Here is a 21,863-nt window from a genome sequence, read left to right on the forward strand (position 1 = left end):
ACAATATTTTCATCATACCTAAAAGAGTGTTAAAATCATCCTTGCTCAGGTTGCCAAGAGATACTTTGCCATCCTTGTAAATCATCATTTGTTTTAAAGAGACCGTTTCATCTTAAAAAGAGACATTACTATAGCTCCTAAGGAACTGTTGTTTGAATTGAAAATGTTATACCTGAACTAATTCAGGGGAAGATTATCCCCTGGATCCAAGGATTGTTCTGTTGGGATTTATATACTTAGTTTCTGCACTTAAGTTTAAAACCGAGGTATTTACTTTGCACATTTTGTTTTTCTTTTTTTTAGTGTGGGGGTCGATATGTTTTGGACACAAGGGGCCTCATTCCAAGTGTGCCGGTCTGGAAATACCAGTGCCTGTCACACCATACCGGCACCCTTTTCCGGACCCTCACACTACGAGTTGCGATGCCAGAAACTCTGTACCCGCAAATGCGACTCTGTGTTGCCGTTGACACCTGCACTGTGAACGCCAACAGCGCATGCTACCGGGTGCTGTGCCGGAAACACCAACACTGCAGTAGTACAGCTTAATTCTGAGTACCGTCAACATGGAAACACTGGCATGAAAATGTCAGTTCCACTGTGAATGCTGCGCCAGAAACACTGGCAAAGCGGAGCAGACATTAAACAGTCTCAGGTGTGCAGCAACAGGCCAGAGGTGGCCATAATCAGCCCAGCTGCACACCAAGAGCACCGTGAATGTGCAAAAGGATCACACCCACACCCCACACACCTTACAGCACAACCATGCTGGCAGCTGCAGCAGCCGTAATGGAGCTAAAGGGCCCTGCATGCAGGGGTCCAATATGAGCAACAATTGAAAGAGGCCGACAGGCAGAGGAGGTGGCAGAGGAGAAGGAGGAAGATGATGGCCATGCACATGAAAAATGGTCAGCCGCTAGCACCCCGCAGGCAGCCACTCGTACCCCGGTTAAGGGCCACACCCTGGAGCCTCGGCGACACACCGGTCCACACCGCGTATCGGCTGGACCGGGAGGCCATAACCTACATGGTGAACCTAATCCAAGATGACATCCAGAGCCTAATCGACATCAGGACCACCATACCACCCTTGCACAAGGTGCTATCTGTGCTGCATTTCATGGCCACCGGCACCTTCCAACATACCATGGGGGAGATGCACGGGTTGTCCCAACCTTGTTTTTTTGAGGTGCTCGTCCAGGTCCTGGATGCCCTCCTGCGGCACGTGTCAGACCACATAGCCCTCCCCAGAACACCTGCCCAGGCCAATGCAACTAAAGTGGGCTTCATGCCCTTGCAGGCATGCCCAATGTGATAGGTGCGCTGGACTGCACGCACATGGAGCTGGTGGCCAGATATGCCAATGAGGCTGTCTACCGCAAACCGGAAACTGTAGCACTCCTTGAATGTCCAGGTTGATGCAGACCTCCTCATTACCCACTGCAGGGCATGCTTCCATGAATCTACGCGCGATTCGATGGTTCTGCGTAACTCCACACTCCCAGGGTACATGGCACGATACAGCAGAGAGCGGACCTGGCTATTGGGTGAGTGAAAGTACTGACACATAGCATGTGCACTGTGGAATGGTGTGTGAGGGCGGGGGGTTGACCACTAACACAAGTGCCCGTGTGTAATGCAACAGCATGTCCACATGTTGCATGCATGAGCGGGAGGGCATTTCTGGCATCTGGTGCATGGGCAAATGGAGCACATCCCATTGCAATTAGTCCACAGAAGGAAAGGCACAACACATGCACTGCAGGTACCAGAATGCATCACAACAATGCCACCTACCTCAGCATGTACAAAAAAGAGACATTACTATCGCTTCTAAGGAACTGTTTGAATTGAAAATGTTATACCTGAACCAATTCAGGGGAAGATTATCCCCTGGATGCAAGGATTGTTCTGTTGGGATTTATATACTTAGTTTCTGCACTTAAGTTTAAAACCGAGGCATTTACTTTGCACAGTTTGTTCTTTTTTTTAGTGTGGGGATCAGATATGTTTTGGACACAAGGGGCCATATGCTTGTGACAAGAATCTAAAATGGTGGAACACAGAATGACGAATAGGAGAGATGACCAATGTACAACATGCAAATGCCAAACAATACACGGCAGACAACACTGAAAAAGTAGATAGCTGTGTTTCCATAGGAGTAACGGGCAAGGTGGGAGTCATATGGGGCGGGGAATGTGGGTGCAAACCACACCCCCTGCCTTACAATACACAAGAAACCAGGGTCATCTGTGCCATTTGCTACGTCTTGCAGCAATCCCATGTGACACTGACCATCATCTTGACATGGCTGCATTGACACCTCCACCACAATGACTTTGTCCCCCTTGTGTCCCTCCCATGAAGGTGATGCCGGATGCCCCTTGATGCAATGGCTCATGACCCCCATCAGCCAACCACGAAATCGGCACAAGCATGCCTACAACCGAGCACACATCAGGACATGGTGCACCATTGGTCAAACGTTTGGACTGCTGAAGGCAAGGTTTTGCTGCCTGAGTAAATCTGGGGGTGCCCTCATGTAGAGTCCCATGAAGGTGGGCAAGATTGTCCTGGCCTGTGCCATGTTACTTAACATGTACATCAGGCGCAACATTCCCCCCCCACCTCCCCTGCCCCCCCAGACATGGACATTCCTCCAGCGGAGGGGGACGACAACAGTGACACAGAGGCTGAGATACCATTGTCCGATTGCAGGGATGACATCGATGGGCGTAGGCACGCTATCAACTAATATCCCACTACATTTGAGCACAGAGCACATGCACATGGCCTAGGCCATACACCACAATTGACACCGTACAGCAAATAAACCACTCTCTCACGTAAATAATGAATGTCCAGTCATGATTTGCAGTGCAGCACCTAGTGTATTTACATGAATGGAAAAATGTACAGGATGACCAACACTACCTCCCCACTACCCCTTCCCCAACTTGTGTCACACTGTCAATAAGGACACATGTTTGACCAGGGCCTATTTTCGTGGCTGCTTACCACCTGGCCTGCCCTTTTGCCCTGTAGCAGACAGGCGCATTGACCTCCGCCTTGGGCTGCTGTGGTGAGAGCTAGCGGGCGTGGAGCTTGTGGTCGGCGTGTGGGAATGCTCACAATTATGTCGGCCATGGCCAAGTCACTGGCAAGGGCCCCCTGCAGGGACATTGCCGGTGACTTGGCCATGGCCGACATAATTGCCCTGGTGGACCCTCCTGGCCATGAGTAAAATTGCGAACGTTGCACGTCTGAGGGCAGGTGCCGTACGGCGCCCAGTGGCCTGCACACTTTCCTGCATGAGCTCTGCCTCAGTGCGGAGCAGGGCTTCCTCCCACTGCATCAGGCGGGACTCCTCCAGGTGCTGCTGCACCGGGGCCGACAATCCTTCCTGCCTTTCCTCGATGCGGTGCAGACTGTCCATGTCCCTGACATTAGGGAAGGCTGGGCGTGGGGGGGGGGGCCTTGTCGGATTCGAGGGGCTGAATTCTGGCAGCTCGTATGTGACCGTGGTATCCCCGATCCACGCTCAGAACTCTGGTATTAAGCGTGTTATAAAAAAACAATTAAATAAAAAATGGTATCCGCCTCACTATTTGGAGGACAGGAGAAAGCAAAATGGGTTGTCAGTTGGCCACCTTTGAACAAAATACTTATTTTTAAAATCTAAAGCTGTTGTGCGTTTTTCAAATTTTTGATGGCCTCCCCCTACACCCCTGCCCTCCAGATTCAAGTGCCTTTGTATTTGGGAAGAAGTGAAGTGCGAGGCAATAGCAATTTATGTGCTATATGGAGAGGCTGCCCTAATAAAATGGCTAGCCCCACTCTGGCCTACCCAAGCCTGCAGATCAGATCAAGATTAAAGTAGCCTTTCTACAGCTATATCACAGGTAAATTGCTTTTCTCTTCGCTGACTTCTTGTATTGTATCCAGGTTTCTTTAACATTTAAAATGGGTGTTTTATTAGTGATATTTTTTTTCCCCTTTGGCATGATAAGTTTGTACTTCCTCAGTGGTGGGCCAATAGCAAATTCTTCACAGTATTTCTGTCAAGTGAGTATTTGTGATGTGGTATTATGCAGGGCTGTAGTGCATATATAAATAGATGTTCAACGTGAAGCATAAACCTTGCCAAATTTGTAATAGATTCTGGTTGATTAATGGGTTATATGTGATTTTACTGAAGTCAAATTCAGTGGTAAGTTTCACCGAGGTACAAAATGCCGAAAAAATACTGTTTTGTATTTGTTGGGAGCGGGTCCCCCCCAAGACCCTGTTTTCCTAGCCTTTTAACCCCATCCCACCCTGAATTTTTCAGTATAATGACTCTATACCGATTAACGGTGTGACCGGCAAGTCACATGACCCTCTAGGACACTTGAGCAAGGCTGTGGTCATGTTGGCCATGACATTGACCCCTCATGTTGTTTTTCAAAGGTATTGTGTCCGAATGGTTTATAGTCAAAATATCGAAAACAAAATAGTCGAAAGTCAAAATATCGGTCGGAAAAAAAAGTCTAATTTCTTTTTTATGTTTTTTATTCGAAATGGGGGGAATCCCCCCGAGCCCCCCTTTTTTTCTAAAACTTTTTTTTTACATGCGAGAGCCAAAAAATAAATAAAAAATGTTGTTGTCTTTAGATATTTTTTTTTCAATATTTTGACTGCACACCTGTCCGAATGTCTCATTAAATTATATTTGCTTCTGTTTCATTTGGTTTTGTACATAATGATCTTTTAAAAAAAAAAAGGGAGATGCAACTCATTTCAAGCATGATTCACAAGTTCGGCTGTAGGTAAATGAAGTACCAAAAAAACAGTTAAACATGAATGTCGATTTTTCTGCTGCTATATTGCAGGATGGGGCGACCCAGAAGCTTGAGAAAGCAAAGATCACCTTGAATGACTGCCTAGCCTGCAGTGGCTGTGTGACGTCAGCAGAAACTGTATTAATCACACAGCAAAGCCATGAGGAAATCTTTAAAATTTTAAAATCTAACAAAGTAAGTTCGAAACAAGTTAAGAAATTGTTGAAAGATTCGAAATATGAAATGTTGCTGTGTGTGAAAGTGGGTGCAGCAGTTTACTTGGGGGAACTTAGTACAGTCAGGTAACTATGGCCACATTTTTTCCATTTGAAGTATTCCCATGTTTCCAAGACCTCATGGCTATTTAAGGCCCATACAGAAACTCTGCAGACAATGGATTCCTCCCTGTTGATTTGTCACACATTTCCTTCATAGGAAATCCAAAACTCGGACCTGGTCTCCGTAGACTTCAGTCTATCAACCCTAGTCACAGTCTCTCGTTCCTAGTCTCTATCTTAGTCTATTGCTCACTTCTAGTCTGTCCTAATCCTAGTTTATGTCCTAGTCTCTGTCCCAGTCCTGGTCGTTGCGTCTCTGTCCCAGTCCTGGTCGTTGCGTCTCTGTCCCAGTCCTGGTCGTTGCGTCTCTGTCCCAGTCCTGGTCGTTGCGTCTCTGTCCCAGTCCTGGTCGTTGCGTCTCTCTGTCCCAGTCCTGGTCGTTGCGTCTCTCTGTCCCAGTCCTGGTCGTTGCGTCTCTCTGTCCCAGTCCTGGTCGTTGCGTCTCTCTGTCCCAGTCCTGGTCGTTATTTGGCCCCAATCCTGTCCCTAATCCTAGTATATCCTAATCTCGGCACTAGTCCAAGTATATATCTTAGTCTCGGCTGTAGTCCCAGTTTATATCCTAGTTGCAACTCTAGTCCTAGTTTATATCCTAAACTTGACCCTAGTTTATATCCTAGTCTCACTTCTAGTTTATTTTCTAGTCCCCGTCTCTCTCCCCTGGTCTCGGTTGGTTCCATGTAATAATGTCGCCACAAATCTCGCCATGCAAAAATATCACCGAAAAATGGCTGTTTTTTGTGGCGACATTATTGCATGGAATTTTTTTTTTTTTTTGCCCCTGTCCCCATATATATGGTCACCCATATAATATCGCCGCAACCTTTTCCCGGCCATATTATTTACGGCAACCATATATATGGGGATAATATTACCTGATACCTCTCGGGTTCTAGACTGCCAACCTCTATCTCCCTCATTTCCCAACTCCTGTGGTATCAATAAATCTCTTCCCTTCCCCTCCTGCCCTCATATGTCTTTGTCTCTGTCAGTCTGTCTGTGTACCTTGCTTGCTCTTAGGTACATGTTTCCACAACCCTCTGGGGAGGGATGTGAAGCCAACTAATGTAATGGCAGAACAGAATTTCCAACCAAAAATAAAGGCAAGATTCTCTAAGGTGGTAGCTATGCCAGAGTAGTCGGGTTTAAGGGATTGAGAAAGGCTGGTAGTGACCAAGCACAGTTAAGCCCTACTTTTACCCCCAAAGACAACACTACACTGGTATCCTATGGCTTTCACACCTGTATTGGTGGATGGACATGGCCGGTAATTATTTATCGCGAGGGCTGGGAGCCGTTACAGCCCATGTTTGCCCTCGGACGCAGGGGTAAAAGCCATTTGCACCCCAGGGTTTATCCGGAGTGCCAATGGTTGATTTATTTATTTTCAGGATATCGGCTGCGCTTATTGCATGGCACCAATATCCTGAGGGGTTGGGGGAGATGGCTGCCTCCATAGGGAACAGGGACTAGGTCCCTTTTCCATTTCTATGACAGATGGGAGCGGGAGCAGCGCCGGGACCGGAGCACAAAGCTCCAGTCCTGCAGGTTAGTGGGAAGGGTGATAGGAGGACGGGAAGAGGTATGATTGATTTTGGGGGTTGGGAGGCAACAGGGAGAGCCTCCCTGTTGCCTCCCGACATTCAACAAAATAGTAAAGGTGCCACCCAGGGAAGGCCTTTCGGTGGCTGGAAACAGTGGGTGGAGAGTATGTATTGCATACATGGCTCTTCCAACTACCTGATTGGCTGAGCGACCTTCTGTGCGAATGAAAAATATAGAGTCTATTATAAAATCACACCTTCAATCTATTTTAGGTAAAATAAGTACTTTGGGGATTAAATGACTCACACTAAAAAAGGTGTGTGTATAAAAACAGTAATGGTCAGCTAAGGCCCAATTCACTCGTCAACTACGTATTTCCCTCTACCTGGTGATAGGTATAATACAAGAGTTAAGGAGTGGGAAGAAAAAGGGGGCTATAGACAATAAAATGTACTTCAATACATCCTTTATCAGGAGTTATAATGGCAACAAAAAACACAGTGCCCATAATCCCTAAACCTTTAGTACCTGGTAATTGAAATAATAAATGCACATCATACATGGCATTCAGAGGGAGAAAGTGGGATTAATACTTGCAAAATCAAACCTGGAGGGCCAGCAAAAGTTGGGGTTAGATTAGACTGATAATACCAGACTAACATGTTCTTACTCGCCTAGAAAAGAGATCCATTAATATTCAACACTTCTACACTGCAAAATAGCATTTTCACTAGTCAGGAGTTTAATACCAAGACTTTAAAAATACATTGCAAATCAGGAGTAAATGTTAAAATTCAATTTCTTTGTCCTAAAACTCCAAAAGGCCCAACTGGGACACGGGGAAAAATGTCCATGCACAGGTTTCGCGTCACTTTTAGAGAGTTTTAGATGAGTACAAATTTCCTCCTAGGAATTAATCTGACCAAGTCTGTTCGCACTTGCACAGTTATGGCGAAAACGTGGTTGCGTTTGAGTTCTACCCCTCCAATGCGGAGAAGTTGGCAACCTACACCAGGGGGATTCTAAAAGAGACCAACACTAAGGTTTCCAGTTGCAGGTTTGAGACGCAGGAGCCCCATGAAGAATTATGGCCAAAGCAAGTGAATGGTAAAACGTGCTTCAAAGGGACCTGCAGAAACCCACAACTTGGGCACCCCTGAGTGCAAGTATCTCAAACAATCCACTATACCAGAGCCCACACTCAAGTACTTATAGTAGCAGATCCCAAAAACGGAGTTCAGGAATGGCAAATCAGTCCAAGTCTTCCTTTGCCGGTCGAGTTACACGATCCTGTCACCCAGGCACTTCAAACCCAGACCAACGACGACCGTGAGTAACAAAAAGAACAATCTGCCTTCCCTGGAGTGGGACACACCCGCCAGCAGTGAAAACAGTGAAGAATGCCTCAGGAAAACTGAAAATCTCTATAGGTAAAGAGGGGAAACAATGGTAGAGGATACCCAGAATGGCCCAGATGAACAGCAGGGACGGTGTAGTGGTTTCCCACCATCTTTTTAGATGGCTGCAGTTTCCCACCCCAAGACACATGACCAAGGCGCTTCCCACCCCAACACACACGACCAAGGCATTGATTCTGGAAGTGTGACGAATCGAGAGTGTTCGTCCCTTCTCCCCAAGGAGGAGCTACCCCTTTTGAGGCTAGGGCAGCAAGCCTGCTGCGCAAGACCCTCCCTAAGGATTTGGGTAAGTGGGACCTCACTGCGAGCGACTCACCCTTGGGGGACAAGGAGACTCATTCCCAAAAGTAACTCCCTAGACCAAACATCCGGTCTGCGTATATGGGACTGCCTTGTATTAAGAATAATGGATCCTCCTTTGATTAGCTTTCAGACATTATTGAATCCAACCAACCATACAAAAGTAAAGGAGATCTCTCTTTACAAATAGATCTCTATGTAACTGGGATGAGAAAAGCTGACGAGGAAAGAGAGTATGGTGTGCATGGGAGGCCTCCTGGCGTAATCACGCCCGGGAGAGGTGGAGCAGAAATAAGCTGCAGTGCCGGCGACTTTCAGGGAGGCGTAGAACACCACGTCGAGACTCCGTTTGGCCAGCAACGGGAAAATCATTCCAAAAATTGGCCAAGGCTTAAATGCATAGTTGTATGTTTATACATTCTGCCTAACTTGTGTTTTAGGAGTGCTTTGTGCTTAACTTAGCCCTTCATCACTCTCCCAGTCTCCTAAGTATAAGCCCTACTGCTCATCACACTAGCATTACAGAGTTTGGCTAGACATTGTCTTTTTCTGTTCACCAGAGTAGGGTGGCCTCTGTTGTAGCTGAATAGAATGTGGAATGTAGGCAAGGGATCCTGGAGAATGGAATGTGGAAGGTAGGGCTGGGGACAGCTGTAAGGCAGTTAATATGAGACATTAAAAGAAGGAAGACCTAATCCATGACTCAGCGTCATCATTAATGTTCTAGAAGATATGCATGAAATCAGGATCACAACAGCCCCTCGGAATCAGCCAGCCTGGCTGATTCTGAATATCCACCTTAATACTATCCGTGTTTGTGTTGTACAGGCGGGCACGTTGGCTGTAATAAAGTGGCTATGTGTGGATGCCAAACTTTTCCCCCCTTAAGAGGTCATCCTCACTGCATGATTAGGGGAAATGTAAGTGTGTGTTGGCTGTTAGTGAGGACACTGTGGAAGAATAGAACCAATAGGAGGACCTTGGAGTACAGAATTGCACCTTCTGGCTTGCCAGGTTTGATGGTTCAGGGGGCTGCAATCTGTACTGCTATGTGAATTGCAAACTTTAGGCTGGAGGTTAGCCACACTAGGAGGAGACAAAACATTTGTTCGCCATCTAAGAATCTGGGCAATGGTATGCCGCTGTACCAAGGTGAACACTGCTGCTAATTGGGAATTCCAGCAGCCCCTAATGTGATTCTGCAGTCTCCATGTGTTAGCCTGCTCTCTACTAAGCATGAACAGCAAGTGGTTTAAATCGTACTTCTCTCTTTCCCCATCCTATCGGTATCAACATGATGGTGGCCGTGCTCGGGAATGGTCCATTACCTCATGTTGACCAAAGATAAAGGACCTTGCTGGAGGAAGAACTAGAGTGAGCAGGTCTGTAGAATCGTGTCCCTTAATGAGGGCAAGAGGACTGCACTCCCAAGCCTCCAGAATAGGGACTCTGGGGCATACCTGTAGATGATAAAGAGGGAAACGGCCCTTGTGAAAAAGACTGCCAGTTACTACAACATACTTGATTTATGTATGTATACTAGTGGAGGAGTGGACATAGGGATTCCACTACCACGAAGACAATCAGCCTGGCAGAATGGCTACTCTGGACTGCGTTGAATCCTTATTAATTATAGTCCGAGCACTGTTAAAAATGAAGTGGGATCACAGTCGGCAGAGTCCTGTCGTGAACATCTGATTTTGGTTCTATGTGAAAATGTCCATTGGGTGGAAAAAGTCACCAGGTAGGATGGGTACAATTTTCTATTCTAACTCCAGTTCCAGAATATTTGGGGAAAGTGCTTGATTTTCGTGCAAGTGCAAATTTCGGAAAAAGTCGCTCCCTGGCGACCCTTTTCTCAGGCGACTTGATCACCTTGATTTTGGGCTAATAAACACCAAGGGAAGCAACAGCATCTTTTGTAATACCTGAAATGTGTCCGTGAACTGGAGATGCAGGTTGCCCTCAAACAAAGCATCTGATTAAAGAAGAGAGAATGCTAATGGTTCTGTCGAGTCCTGGCATAAAGAAATGGAAATGTGGAGATATCCTTGGCAGCAGCGGAAGGTAAAGTGGAAGCCTGAACTGTTAGGGTATTACAGACTAAAAAAGAATTAAAATGGAACAAATGAACTCCTTAAATGTCAAACTGGAGTATCCGGCATCAACCGAAAAATGCTTTGAGTCTCTTCAATGTTGTGCAGTTTTCTTTGATAAATGTCAAAAATCGGAAATTTGCATTGAGCAACCAACTTTCGGATTTTATGTCTGCCAGTGAAAAAGGAAAGGGATCTCTGTTTCTGGTGGCTTTGATACAAGACCATGACCTCGGAGGCGAGCATCACAGATGAGTCTAAATCTAGTGGAACAGGAACTCTGTTAGCGGTACTAATGGGTTAAGAAGAGAGAAACCGAGTGATGAAAGCAGCATGCACAAGAGAGGCCATAAGTGGATAGGATCAGTGTGCTGATTATTTCTAGATTACTGCGCCGAAACAAAAAAGAGGAGACAAGGGCTGCTGAATATCCAAAATGGGTGGTCAGAAAATGGTTTTGCTGGGAATGAAACAGCAGTTGCAAGTGTTGTGTTAATGCTGAGAAGAAATGTCTCTTCACTCAAGTTGTAGTAGCACAGAAAAATTTGGGTTTAAAAATCGTCTCAAAATAATTGACACTGACCTCCCGCTGGATGTTCTGCTTGGCCACTAAACAGCTAAAGCAAACCCAGACATTAAAAGAAAGGTAGGAAGGAGTCACACTGACTGCCAATTCTCTGAAGTTACAAAACATTCAAAAATAAAAATTCGTGCAGAAGGCACAACCAGTATTGGAAGAGTGAAATAAGAGAATAAGACACATGATGCGGAAAAACCTAGAGCCCCAATGGCAGGGAGTGTGAAGAGCAGTCAATGGTTGAATTATCGGGAAGTCCATTCAGGCCCAATGGCATGTGGGCGATGGTCCAATTTTTGGTGAAATGGGATGAAAATTTGGCCGAACTACTACAGATGGAAATTTTTGGGAGAGCGATAATGGACATGCAGGTGTTGATTTGGGGGAGAGTTGGGAAAGGGAATGACCAATTGAAATGAGCGCTCCGGGAAAACTGTTTCAAATCAGCAGGCCATGACAGTTCCAAAAAGCAGGCAAAGTCACAGGGCAAGAAGTATTGAAATAGTCCGGTTGAAATAGGTCTCTGAATACAGTGCAGGGTCCAAACACGCCGAGGATATTGTATTCAGACATAGAGCTGAAGCGGTTTCCAGTACAGGGTCTGAGTTCATATGCCTCATACAGGTATTCTTAGCCAGCAGGCCTAGAAGAGCAGGACAGATGACTGGCTGTCCGGAAGAAAAACCACAGTGAATCCCAATCTCCAAACGATCCAACATTACAAAATGTCCAGAAGAGAACCCGGGATCGAGACCTCGGGTTTCTTAAAGCGTGCATTTTTGTGGTGTGCATGTGTGTGCTACATGTTTTGGGTTTGGCACAACCAATTCCAGAGCCTTCTGTACGTCGATCTGGTCTCCCGTAACGCAGACCCAACGGGCAAAGGGCAGCCAGAGGCACCACTCATGGCGACCCTACCTGTTGAAACATATCAACTGTTCCACTGGTAATTGTGGTGTGGCAGGCGGTGGACGAGCACGATCCTGAAAGTCGCTTTTGATCTTTCTTCCTTCCTGCCTTCATTCCTTCCTTCCTGAAAGTTATTGGACAAAAGTAGTGCAGTACACTAAGGGATCCATTTTTCTTTTTTTTTTTTTAATGCCCTTTTCCTAACCTGCAAAAAGTTTCTAGGTTGCATTACCAGGTTGGGTACGTTTTGGGGCTGAGTGGCAAAGGATACAGCAAACATTGCCTGATATCTATTTTGTTAGTGTTTGGGCTATACGATTTGTGCATTGTTGTTCCCAACTTTGCACCTACGATCCCTGAAATACTTTATACAATAGTCTTTCAGTGATGGTCATTGGACACTTGCAGGAACAATACAAAAACACGTTGGTGGGCATATCTCTTCCGGCTTCCTTTATCTTGTTACAATGTGAAACCATTGCAAGCATATCAAATAATTGGTTGCATATTTGGCTATCAAGTTGGTAAGTAGAAGTTACTTGTCAGTCTAAAGGCAGGCAACTCTCACTGATTTTGATCTGTGATGACAAGTGACATTCTACTTTTTCTCTACACCTTTAAGCAGGTCCTTTACATGTGAATACAAAGATGGTTAATCTGGACAAAATGTGTGGTGGACTTTGTCAGAACTGATATTGAGCACCTGCTAGCTTATTAAGATTCAGCCTTTTCTCATAGAAGCATAGTGTGTTACGCAGTAGCAATTAAAGTCTGACCAACGGTGCTCTCCTCTCATTAGATTGCAGGTTCCAGCCAACAGAAGCTGGTGGTCGTTTCCGTTTCCCCACAGTCACGGGCATCACTTGCAGCACAGAATAACCTGAGCATTGAAGAGGCTGCCAAGAAACTGACAGGCTTCCTGAAAAGCATTGGTGAGAGACTGTGACCTTGGTCAAAGGACGGTGAAATGTGGTTCTAAGTTCAACACTACCACACAGTGTCCTTCTGAAATATTGCACAAAGTTCAAATTAAACACATTTTCTTAAGAATGTTAATTGGCATTTTGTGATATAGCCTGAATATCTTTTCTAGCTTTCCTTGCTTTCTTACTAGATCAGATTTGTCAAGGTTATTTGTGCGTATATAATTATAGTGCAGCGGTTGTAGCGCTATAGTTGAGTATCTGCTATAGGAAACCCGAAAATAGAATTGCTAATAACTTGATTCGCAAGACGGATTTGGCTCTTATTTCGCAAAAAAGGTTTGTCACAGGCCGCACCGGAGTGGACGTTTTGGGAAAGATTTGTTAAACAATGAAAAGGTTACTAAGAAAGCAAAAGAAAAATTTGTTTTCAGCCTACTCCCATTTGTTTCTCCATAGAGGAAAAAGTCCAAACTTCTGCGGAGCATACAGCAAAAACTGCTGGATGGACTTGGGCCAGGTATGAAACAACTTGGCACAAAGTGTTGACTCGATTTCTGGGAGGTTCCATGTGATAATATCGCCTTGAAAAAGTCACCAAGTAGGTGACTTTTTTTTCCTGATTCCCCCCCCCCCCCTAAAATTCTTTCCACAAATATTCTAGGAGGGGTATCATTATATATTGTTACCTCCAATACTAGAATATTTGGAGAAAGTGTTTGATTGTCTGCAAGGTGCATTTCCCCGGCAACATCATCACTGAATACCTTTCGGGAGGGGACTAGGGTTATTCTGTCCAGTAGTTGTTAAAATATTTTTGACGGAGAACGGGGTGCCCCCTTCTCCTATAATTATACTTATATCTGCCATGGTGTTTTGCAGGAGAGAGGCTTTTTCAGAAATGAAAAAGCTGCCATTTTTGTTTGGTCAAGATGCGAGAGACGACCGGGATTATTTCCGAAATAACAGGACGAGGAGGAAAACGGATGAAATGGCCTCAGGCTAGTGGTGGGGAGGGGGATAGAGGACACCATGTGAAACTGGGGGAGGGGTGGGGGATGCTGGGCACCAAGTTCTGAGCTTGAACATTTTCTCATAACCGGGATTATAGTAGAAATCCGGATTGTGAATGAAAGTGCGTCACATGAATAACTTTTGTTATTTTACCAATAACTGGGGTTATTTTACAAATAGCCAGGGTTATTTGTAGTACACTATTATTGGGGTTATACTAACCACGGTTATCGGAAAACATAATAAAAAAATCAAGTTTTACAAAAATTTGATTAATACAAAAAAAAGTAGATTGTTACAGCTAAGGTGATGTGGGGGGGGTAATGGGTGTGGCCAAAGTAATGGGTGTGGCCAAAAACTATGGCTACTGGGATACCTTTAAGGTACCGAATGGTGCAATCTAGAAAGTGAACACGGCCGAAGGCCATGGCTAGTCGGCCCAAACGAAACCTGTTGGGTTAACATGTCAAGGGACCATGGTGAAAGGCAAGATTCCGCAGACGGGGGTAGTCGTGACCAGCTTAACTCGTTCCTGTTGCAAAACCTTTGAGCACATACGTATTATTAGAGAATCGATTCACAGTGACCTACAAAATGGCATTATGGGGGACACCAATGGGAGCGTGCCGAGTTAAGCTGGTCATGATTTCCCACATCTGCTAAATTTGAAGGGTTTTGTTGCGTTAAATCTGCACAACTTCACTGCGCCTTAACTAAGGGGTGTGTGTATGTGTGGGTGGGTTTTTTTTTTTTTTTTTTAGGCTTGTGTGCTTAAATCACATGCTGTGCATAGGCCGACATCTAGTGGAAGCTGCAGAGTATTAGTTTGTTTTTCGAAACCCGAAAAGGGGCGTCGAACTAGGGCGTGCCAGTAATACTATCCCCTAGTGTGACATCCACTGTACCCATGATCCCTCAGATTGTTTTTTTCTGCCATACTTGTCTGAAGCATATCGCTGAGTTCCCTTGGCTTTAGCCATTCATCAATATTATTACAATATTTCCCCGTTTCTCCCACCCTACGCCGAAGATCGACGTCGGTGAATCGAGATTGAGGAAATCAGCTGTCGAGACCACACAACGGACTTTGGGCCTCGGCCCTGTGCCAGTAGGGAGAGTGGGGGATGGTCATACACGTGTTTCCTACATATACCTGCCCGCTGCCAATTAGTAACATATGGAGAGTGCGCCCTTTAAATTCTGCCCGAAGTGTAACAGGAAGTTTCCCTGGGTAGACAAACGCAATACGTGTAACCTGTGTCTCCCACAAGGCCATCCCGAGGCTACCTGTAGAGCTTGTAGGCTCTTCAAGCCCAAAATACTCACAGACCGCTCGACGAAGTGCTGGGCCCACTACGCCAGGCATCTAGAGGCCAGGGACGCGTGGGATCCTTCAGCGATGGCAGCAACACCGCCTTATCGGACGGCAAAGGCACAGACACCCACGCGCAAGCCCCCAACCTCGAAGGACTGACCGGTGGTTCAGTTATGGGGACAACACCCGGCGGCATAGGCACAACACACCACTTCGACCACACACACCACTTCGACCAAGCACATTAGCTCCAGCCGAGATTCGACATGCATGTCGAGCCATCGGCAACGAAAGGCGTCTAGAGAGCGGTCCACTGAATCTGTGTCCTCTGGGCGTTCCCGGTCACGTTCGCCTCACGCCAAACAACAACCGTCCACGGTTGGGAAAGGTGCCACATTACCAAAAGTCATTGAGGCCCGGTCGTCAGAAGACGAATCCGACCTCTTCCCCCAAATAGCATGTTCGACGTCTACTTCCGAGATTCAACGCCCCTCTTCCAAGACTTTGCAATCTCGTACCACCTCCAAGCCCAGACACGATGTGTCGAAAGCCACCTCTGTTTCTCAACGCCAGGTGTCGAAACCCTCAGGGACCCCTAAAAGTTCAGGAAAACAGTCCTCTAGTCATGGGAAGGGGGAAAAACAACATAAAAAACCCTCAGAACACCATGTTCAAAAGGAAAAACAAAAAGCCCCTAAATCTTTAGAAAAATCCAAGGTCCCTGACCCTGTCACCAAGGGAAAGATGAGAATCCTGTAGTCCTTCCCAGTTCAAAAAATTGGAGTTCTGACGACATTGATAGGGTAATGAGAAGAATGTCATTTATGGCAGACTTCTATGAGAAAGACCCTAATTATTTCCAGAGCTATACCAGCACTCCAGCTACCTCTGTCCCTTCGGGGTCAAAGCCCTCTCAACTCCCTACTAAAAGGCTCCGCTCTGAGGCTCCAGGGCAGGGTTTGTTTTCAGACCCTTTGCTTATTGAACATTACCATCCAGAGTCTTATGGCGAGGAAACGGGAACACATGCTGGAAGACCAGACAGGGGTTTCTTACTATGGGGACGATGAGGACCAGGAAGAGGAGGAGGAAGATGAGTTGGAGGCCTACAATCTAGACTCTCCTATTCCGAAAGACCACCCCCGGTGAACGACTCACCGATTGATAATCGGCCACTCCTCAATGAGGTACTGGCAAAAGCAGCAGCCCATTTCCAAATAGACACACAAGGTGCCCAAGAAGACAAGATTTCGTGGAGGAAATCTTAGGTGACAGAAGAGCCATTTCCCAGGCTATCCCCATATTAAGATCCATCCAACGCAGAATAGATCCCTCGATGGTAACTCCTAATCTTACTCTTGCAGTCCATCCACGAGTGGAAAAATTATTCTGCGCCGCACCCTCTGATCCCATGTACATTAGGGGGCAATTAAAACCCAATCCTTCGTAGTAACAACTACCAGAAAGAGGGCAGGTACACCACTTGCTTCTTCCAAAGCACCTCCCGATAAAGAGAGCAAAAGAATATACGCTCTGGGTAGGAAAGTTGCCTCCACGTCAGCCTATCGGGAACGTATTGCTAATAGTACCACTCTTTTAGCAAGCTATAACTGCCATCAATGGGAACAAGTAGCTGCTTTAGTAGCCTCTGCACCTGAACCACTAAAGGGACAGTTAGCCCAAATTGCAGCAGACGGAAAGTCCATGTCTGGATGCATCCTTAAGACAAATTTTGATGCAGCAGACAAGGCTGGAAGACTGATAGCTGAAGGCACAGTGATAAAACGCCATGCTTGGCTAAGACAGTTCGGGTTCAAGACCGAGACCCAAGCCATGCTCATAGACATGCCGGTAGAGTCGAACGTTCTATTCGGAAAAGCAGTGGAAGAGGCACTAAAGACGCTAAGGACAAATATGAGACCTTAGAATCTCACGGCTAATTGACAAATAAGCCCTCGGGTCAGAGGGGAAATAACCATTTTCGTCACTTTCGCGGCCAAAGCTCCCCGAGGGGTTCCAACTACTATCAAAATCAAGGAACCTCATGGGGCAACAATCAGTCCCAGGCTACACAGGGTTTCACCAGAGGTCAGCGCAGGGGCTGCACTAGGGGTAGAGGCAGCCCCAGTAGGGGTGGTACGCCGCCCAATAAACGGTGATGTTCCGCTCCGGGTCCCTTCCCATGCATCCCCAGTAGGGGGGCACATTTCCACCTTCACCCACGCATGGGAAGGAATCACTTCGGACAGATGGGTGCTGTCCACAGTGGCTGAAGGATACTGTATAGAGCTACTAGAACGCCCCCGCAATCATCCTCCAAGACAGAAAGTACACTCCTTGGAGCACCAGAAAATCCTCCATGAGGAGATCGCCATTCTACTTGCAAAGGACGCAATCGAACTTGTCCTGGTCAACCAGGTAAACAAGGGTATTTATTCAACCTACGTCCTTGTGCCAAAGAAAGATCTAACGATGCGCTCAGTATTAGACTTGCGCACTGCAAAAAAGTATGTCAAGCCACAAAAATTCTGCATGACTACACTCCAAGAGGTAATCCCCTACTAGAAAAGGGGATTACATGGCAACATTGGATATGAAAGATGTCTATTTTCATATTTCATTGTTCCCAGTGCACAGAAGATTCTTGCCTTTCAAGATAGACAACCAGCACTACCAGTTCAAGGTGCTGCCCTTCGGAATAGCCTCGGCTCCAAGGGTATTCTCCAAGGTACTGGCGGTGGTGGCGGCGCACCTACGCAGCGAGGCAATCCAAGTGTACCCTTACCTGGATGACTGGCTCATCACAGGGGAAACCCCCGTAATTTGCAGATTAAACGTTCAAAGAACAATCAACCTCCTCTTCCAATTGGGCTTCTCAATCAACGAGAAAAAAATCAAACCTGGTGCCAAGCACCTCAAAACAGTTCCTAGGAGCTGTCCTAAACACCCAAGAGGGGTTGGCCTTTCCATCCGAGGAAAGAATTCGAAATCTAAGGGTGCGCAAACCGATGCGTTTGCTAGGCATGATGGCATCTTGCATTTACCTGGTTCCCCACACGCGCCTGCGACCCATGCAGGAATGGTTGGCTAACAGTGGTCTCAAGCAAGTGGCCAGTGGGACGATCTAGTGGTCGTTTCGCCAACACTAGTAAAGAGTCTTCGCTGGTGGACAAGAGAGAATCTTACAAAGGGTAAACCCTTTTACGAAACAGAGATACAATCCCTCATCACAACAGGCGCCTCCCTGTCAGGGTGGGGAGCTCATTACCTTCAACACACAGGTCAGGGTTACTGGTCTCACACAGTGGCTCAGAACCACATCAATCTGCTAGAACTTCTGGCAGTGTTAAGAGCGCTTCGTGCATTCAGACCGCTCCTATCCAACCTGTCAGTGCAGATCCTAACAGACAGCACGACAGCTATGTTTTACTTAAACAAACAAGGGAGCACTTACTTTACTTAAACAAATCTGTCCAAGCTTGCCCAGATAATTTGAAAATGGGCCCTCAGACGGAAGATTTACCTGTCATCCCAACATGTTCCAGGGGATCTCAATTCACTAGCGGACGCTCTGAGCAGAGATCCCCTCCCAGAGGAACACGAATGGCGACTACACAAAGAAGTCGTAGAAGATCTCATCTCTGAGTGGGGTTTCCCCACTATAGACCTATTCGCCACAGGCGAAAACAGACAGTGCCCAGACTTCGCATCCAGGTTCCCCCAGCCAGGCTCCAAGGGGAACGCTCTATGGATGAATTGGTCAGGGATGTTTGCCTACGCTTTTCCACCAACCCCTCTGATGAGGAAGGTGGTCAACAAGATGCACAGGGAATCCATGACGCTCATCCTAGTTGCTCCTGTGTGGGCGAGGCAACCATGGTTTCCACACCTACGCAAACTGGCGGTGTGCGACCCCCATCAGACTCCAGTGCTGGTACAACCTACTCTCCCAGCACGAAGGACCAACGGTGCAGCCTCAACCCAACTCCATGAACTTGGCAGCATGGCTCCTGAAGTCATAGAGTTCGGGCATTTCAATTTACCCCATAGCTTAAGAGTCAAGAAAACCTAACAAAAGGCACTGTTACTTTGACAAGTGGAAAAGATTTGTTATTTGGTGCCAGAATAAATAAATCAAGCCAATTGATTGTACTCCTTCCAATATTGTCACCTATATGCTCCACCTACTGGATGCAGGGTTAGTATTTAATTCACTCAAGGTACACCTGGCGGCGCTGTCCGCCTACACTACCTCACATAACAAGGTGTCATGGTGGAAAGTGCCAGTTGTCAAAGCCTTTATGGAAGGGGTAAAGAGACCCCACCCTCCAATTTCTAACCCACCACCAGGTTGGGACCTTAATGTGGTGCTTGCTAAACTCATGGGACCTCCCTTTGAACCTATGCATAAAGCTAGTCAAAAACACCTGACTTACAAGACTGCCTTCTTAGTAGCCATTAGCCAAGCTCTGTCAGTGCAAGATCCTTTCTTTACTGTACATAAGGATAAACTGGTTTTACGCACTCGCCCTAGGTTTTCAACTAAGTTCATTTAAAAAATCCATGTTAACCAGTCAATTGAGCTACCGGCCTTCTTCCAGGAACCCAAAAGCTCTGCTGAGGTGAAACTCCACACACTAGATGTCAGGAGAGCGGTCCTCTACTATGTAGACAAGACCAGACCGCTAAGAAAGACAGATCAACTGTTTGTCTCCATAGCTCTAGACAGAGAAGGAGATTGCGTCTCTAAAGGTGCCATCTCTAAATGGATAGTCGGATGTATCCAGCTGTGCTACTCCCTTTCAGCTAAAACACTGCCTTTTACACTGAGGGCCCACTCTGCAAGAGGTACTGAGGCCACTCTGGCTTTCATTGCAAATGTACCCCTTGACCCCATTTGCAAAGCAGCTACATGGAACTCTATTCACACCTTTACTCGGCACTATTGCATTGCCACTCATTACAAGACAGATACTCAAGTGGGACAAGCGGTTCTAAGACATTTTGTTCGCTCATGACCCTTCTCACATCCCACCTCCTTCTAACACTGCTCGCTAATCTATGCACAGCATGTGATCTAAGCAGATTCCACAAGCCTCAGAAGGGATACATTACTCACTGTAATCATATTTCTGATGCTTGTATCTGCTTGGATTCACATGCGCCCGCCCTTCCTCCCCTCTGAGAGAAGGTACATGGATGCTTGTAGTCTTATCCATCTTATCTGCTTGGTTACTCTGTACTCGTGGTACTCCTCATGTCAGAAAAAATACAATCTGAGTGTCCTACACGCGTGAGGGATCATGGGTACAGTGGACGTCACACTAGGGATAGTATTACTGGCACGCCCGACTTCGATGCCCCTTTTCGAGTTTCAAAAAACAAACTGTAATACTCTGCAGCATCCACTAGATGTCGGCCTAAGCACAGCACGTGAATCTAAGCGGATACAAGCATCAGTCAGAAATACGATTACGGTGAGTAATGTATTATATATATATATATATATATATATCACACACACAACACTGTGTACCTTTATTTGCTTTTGCATTTGGATAGCTAACCTCTTTTCTGTTTTACCTGACCATATTCTTTGGTTGCCTTCTTGCTTCTTCCAACGATCACTGATTCTCTCACATTTAGCCTTCCTGTGTTTTAACTTTAGTGTGATGTCATATGGCCTGACGGCATTAATAATTGCATGTGTGTTGTGCATAAGGATCCAATGTTGATTTCATTCAGCAGCAACATTCTGTGAAGGAAAGGAATGCAGAAACATTTGTGAATCATTCGGGGAGAGCCACAAATGGATGTATGCATTTTGCCTGTTTCCTATCTGGCCTTGTGTCTCTCAACCAAAATACAGCACCATTCATGGGAACATTTAAAGTTAGATACTTTTGTGTAACATTTTAAATATGAATAAACCCAAGATAATGGGCCATATTTACTAAGTATGTCTAGGGCTGAGGCCTCCTTTAAAATAAATGTATGATATTCTGATAAAATAAGTCTAGAAAAGTACTATAGTGAATTAGTGATGATGGCTTTAATGTTTCCATGTCTAAAATCCCACTTGTGCTAACTTACTGTTGTTGAAGGCATTTAAATAAATATTGGTCTTCTTGAAAACCTCACAAGAGAGAACCAAATTAATTGAAGAGGCACACACCGCCAGGCAATTGCACAAAAGAATACATCTTCCCAGCCTAAACCAAGAGTATATACCATGCCATTCTTGTTTGTTGGACACATTTGTAGGCATATGTAATGTTATCTAACTGAACTGCAAGGAACATCATATGCCCAGATCACTAATCAGATTACAGTTTTGTGGAAATAGATATTTTAGTAACCTAAACTTATCACAATACCAACTACCCCTTGACAGTAGTGTTTGGATCTGCTCTTCAATATTATCTGATGGGTGTTTAGTCAAATAATTTACCATATTCAAAATCGCTTCAAGTATGTCCTCCAATCCGGCATCTCGGTTTCTGTTTTCCTGTCATAAAGTATTGTTTTATCTTAATTCCCAACTTTCTTGATCATTCAATGAGTTTCTTCATTCATTACTTCCTTTTTCTTATTTCTGGTCCTTT

At 45.9% G+C, this 21,863-nt stretch overlaps 1 protein-coding gene across 2 annotated transcripts in view; it reads left to right on the forward strand.

The window, feature by feature from the left end:
- Positions 1-21,863, forward strand: part of CIAO3 (cytosolic iron-sulfur assembly component 3) — a 643,683-nt gene that overhangs the window by 129,636 nt on the left and 492,184 nt on the right. Inside the window, exons 3-4 of one of the 2 annotated variants that reach the window (XM_069647280.1) lie at positions 4,875-5,018; positions 12,806-12,938. In XM_069647280.1, the coding sequence (XP_069503381.1) occupies positions 4,875-5,018; positions 12,806-12,938 (277 nt within the window). The remainder of the gene's footprint in view (positions 1-4,874; positions 5,019-12,805; positions 12,939-21,863) is intronic. The other variant, XM_069647281.1, reaches the window with a different exon arrangement.

The sequence above is a fragment of the Ambystoma mexicanum genome, chromosome 2q (assembly GCF_040938575.1).
Source record: "Ambystoma mexicanum isolate Mex_15411 chromosome 2q, UKY_AmexF1_1, whole genome shotgun sequence".
NCBI lineage: Eukaryota > Metazoa > Chordata > Amphibia > Caudata > Ambystomatidae > Ambystoma > Ambystoma mexicanum.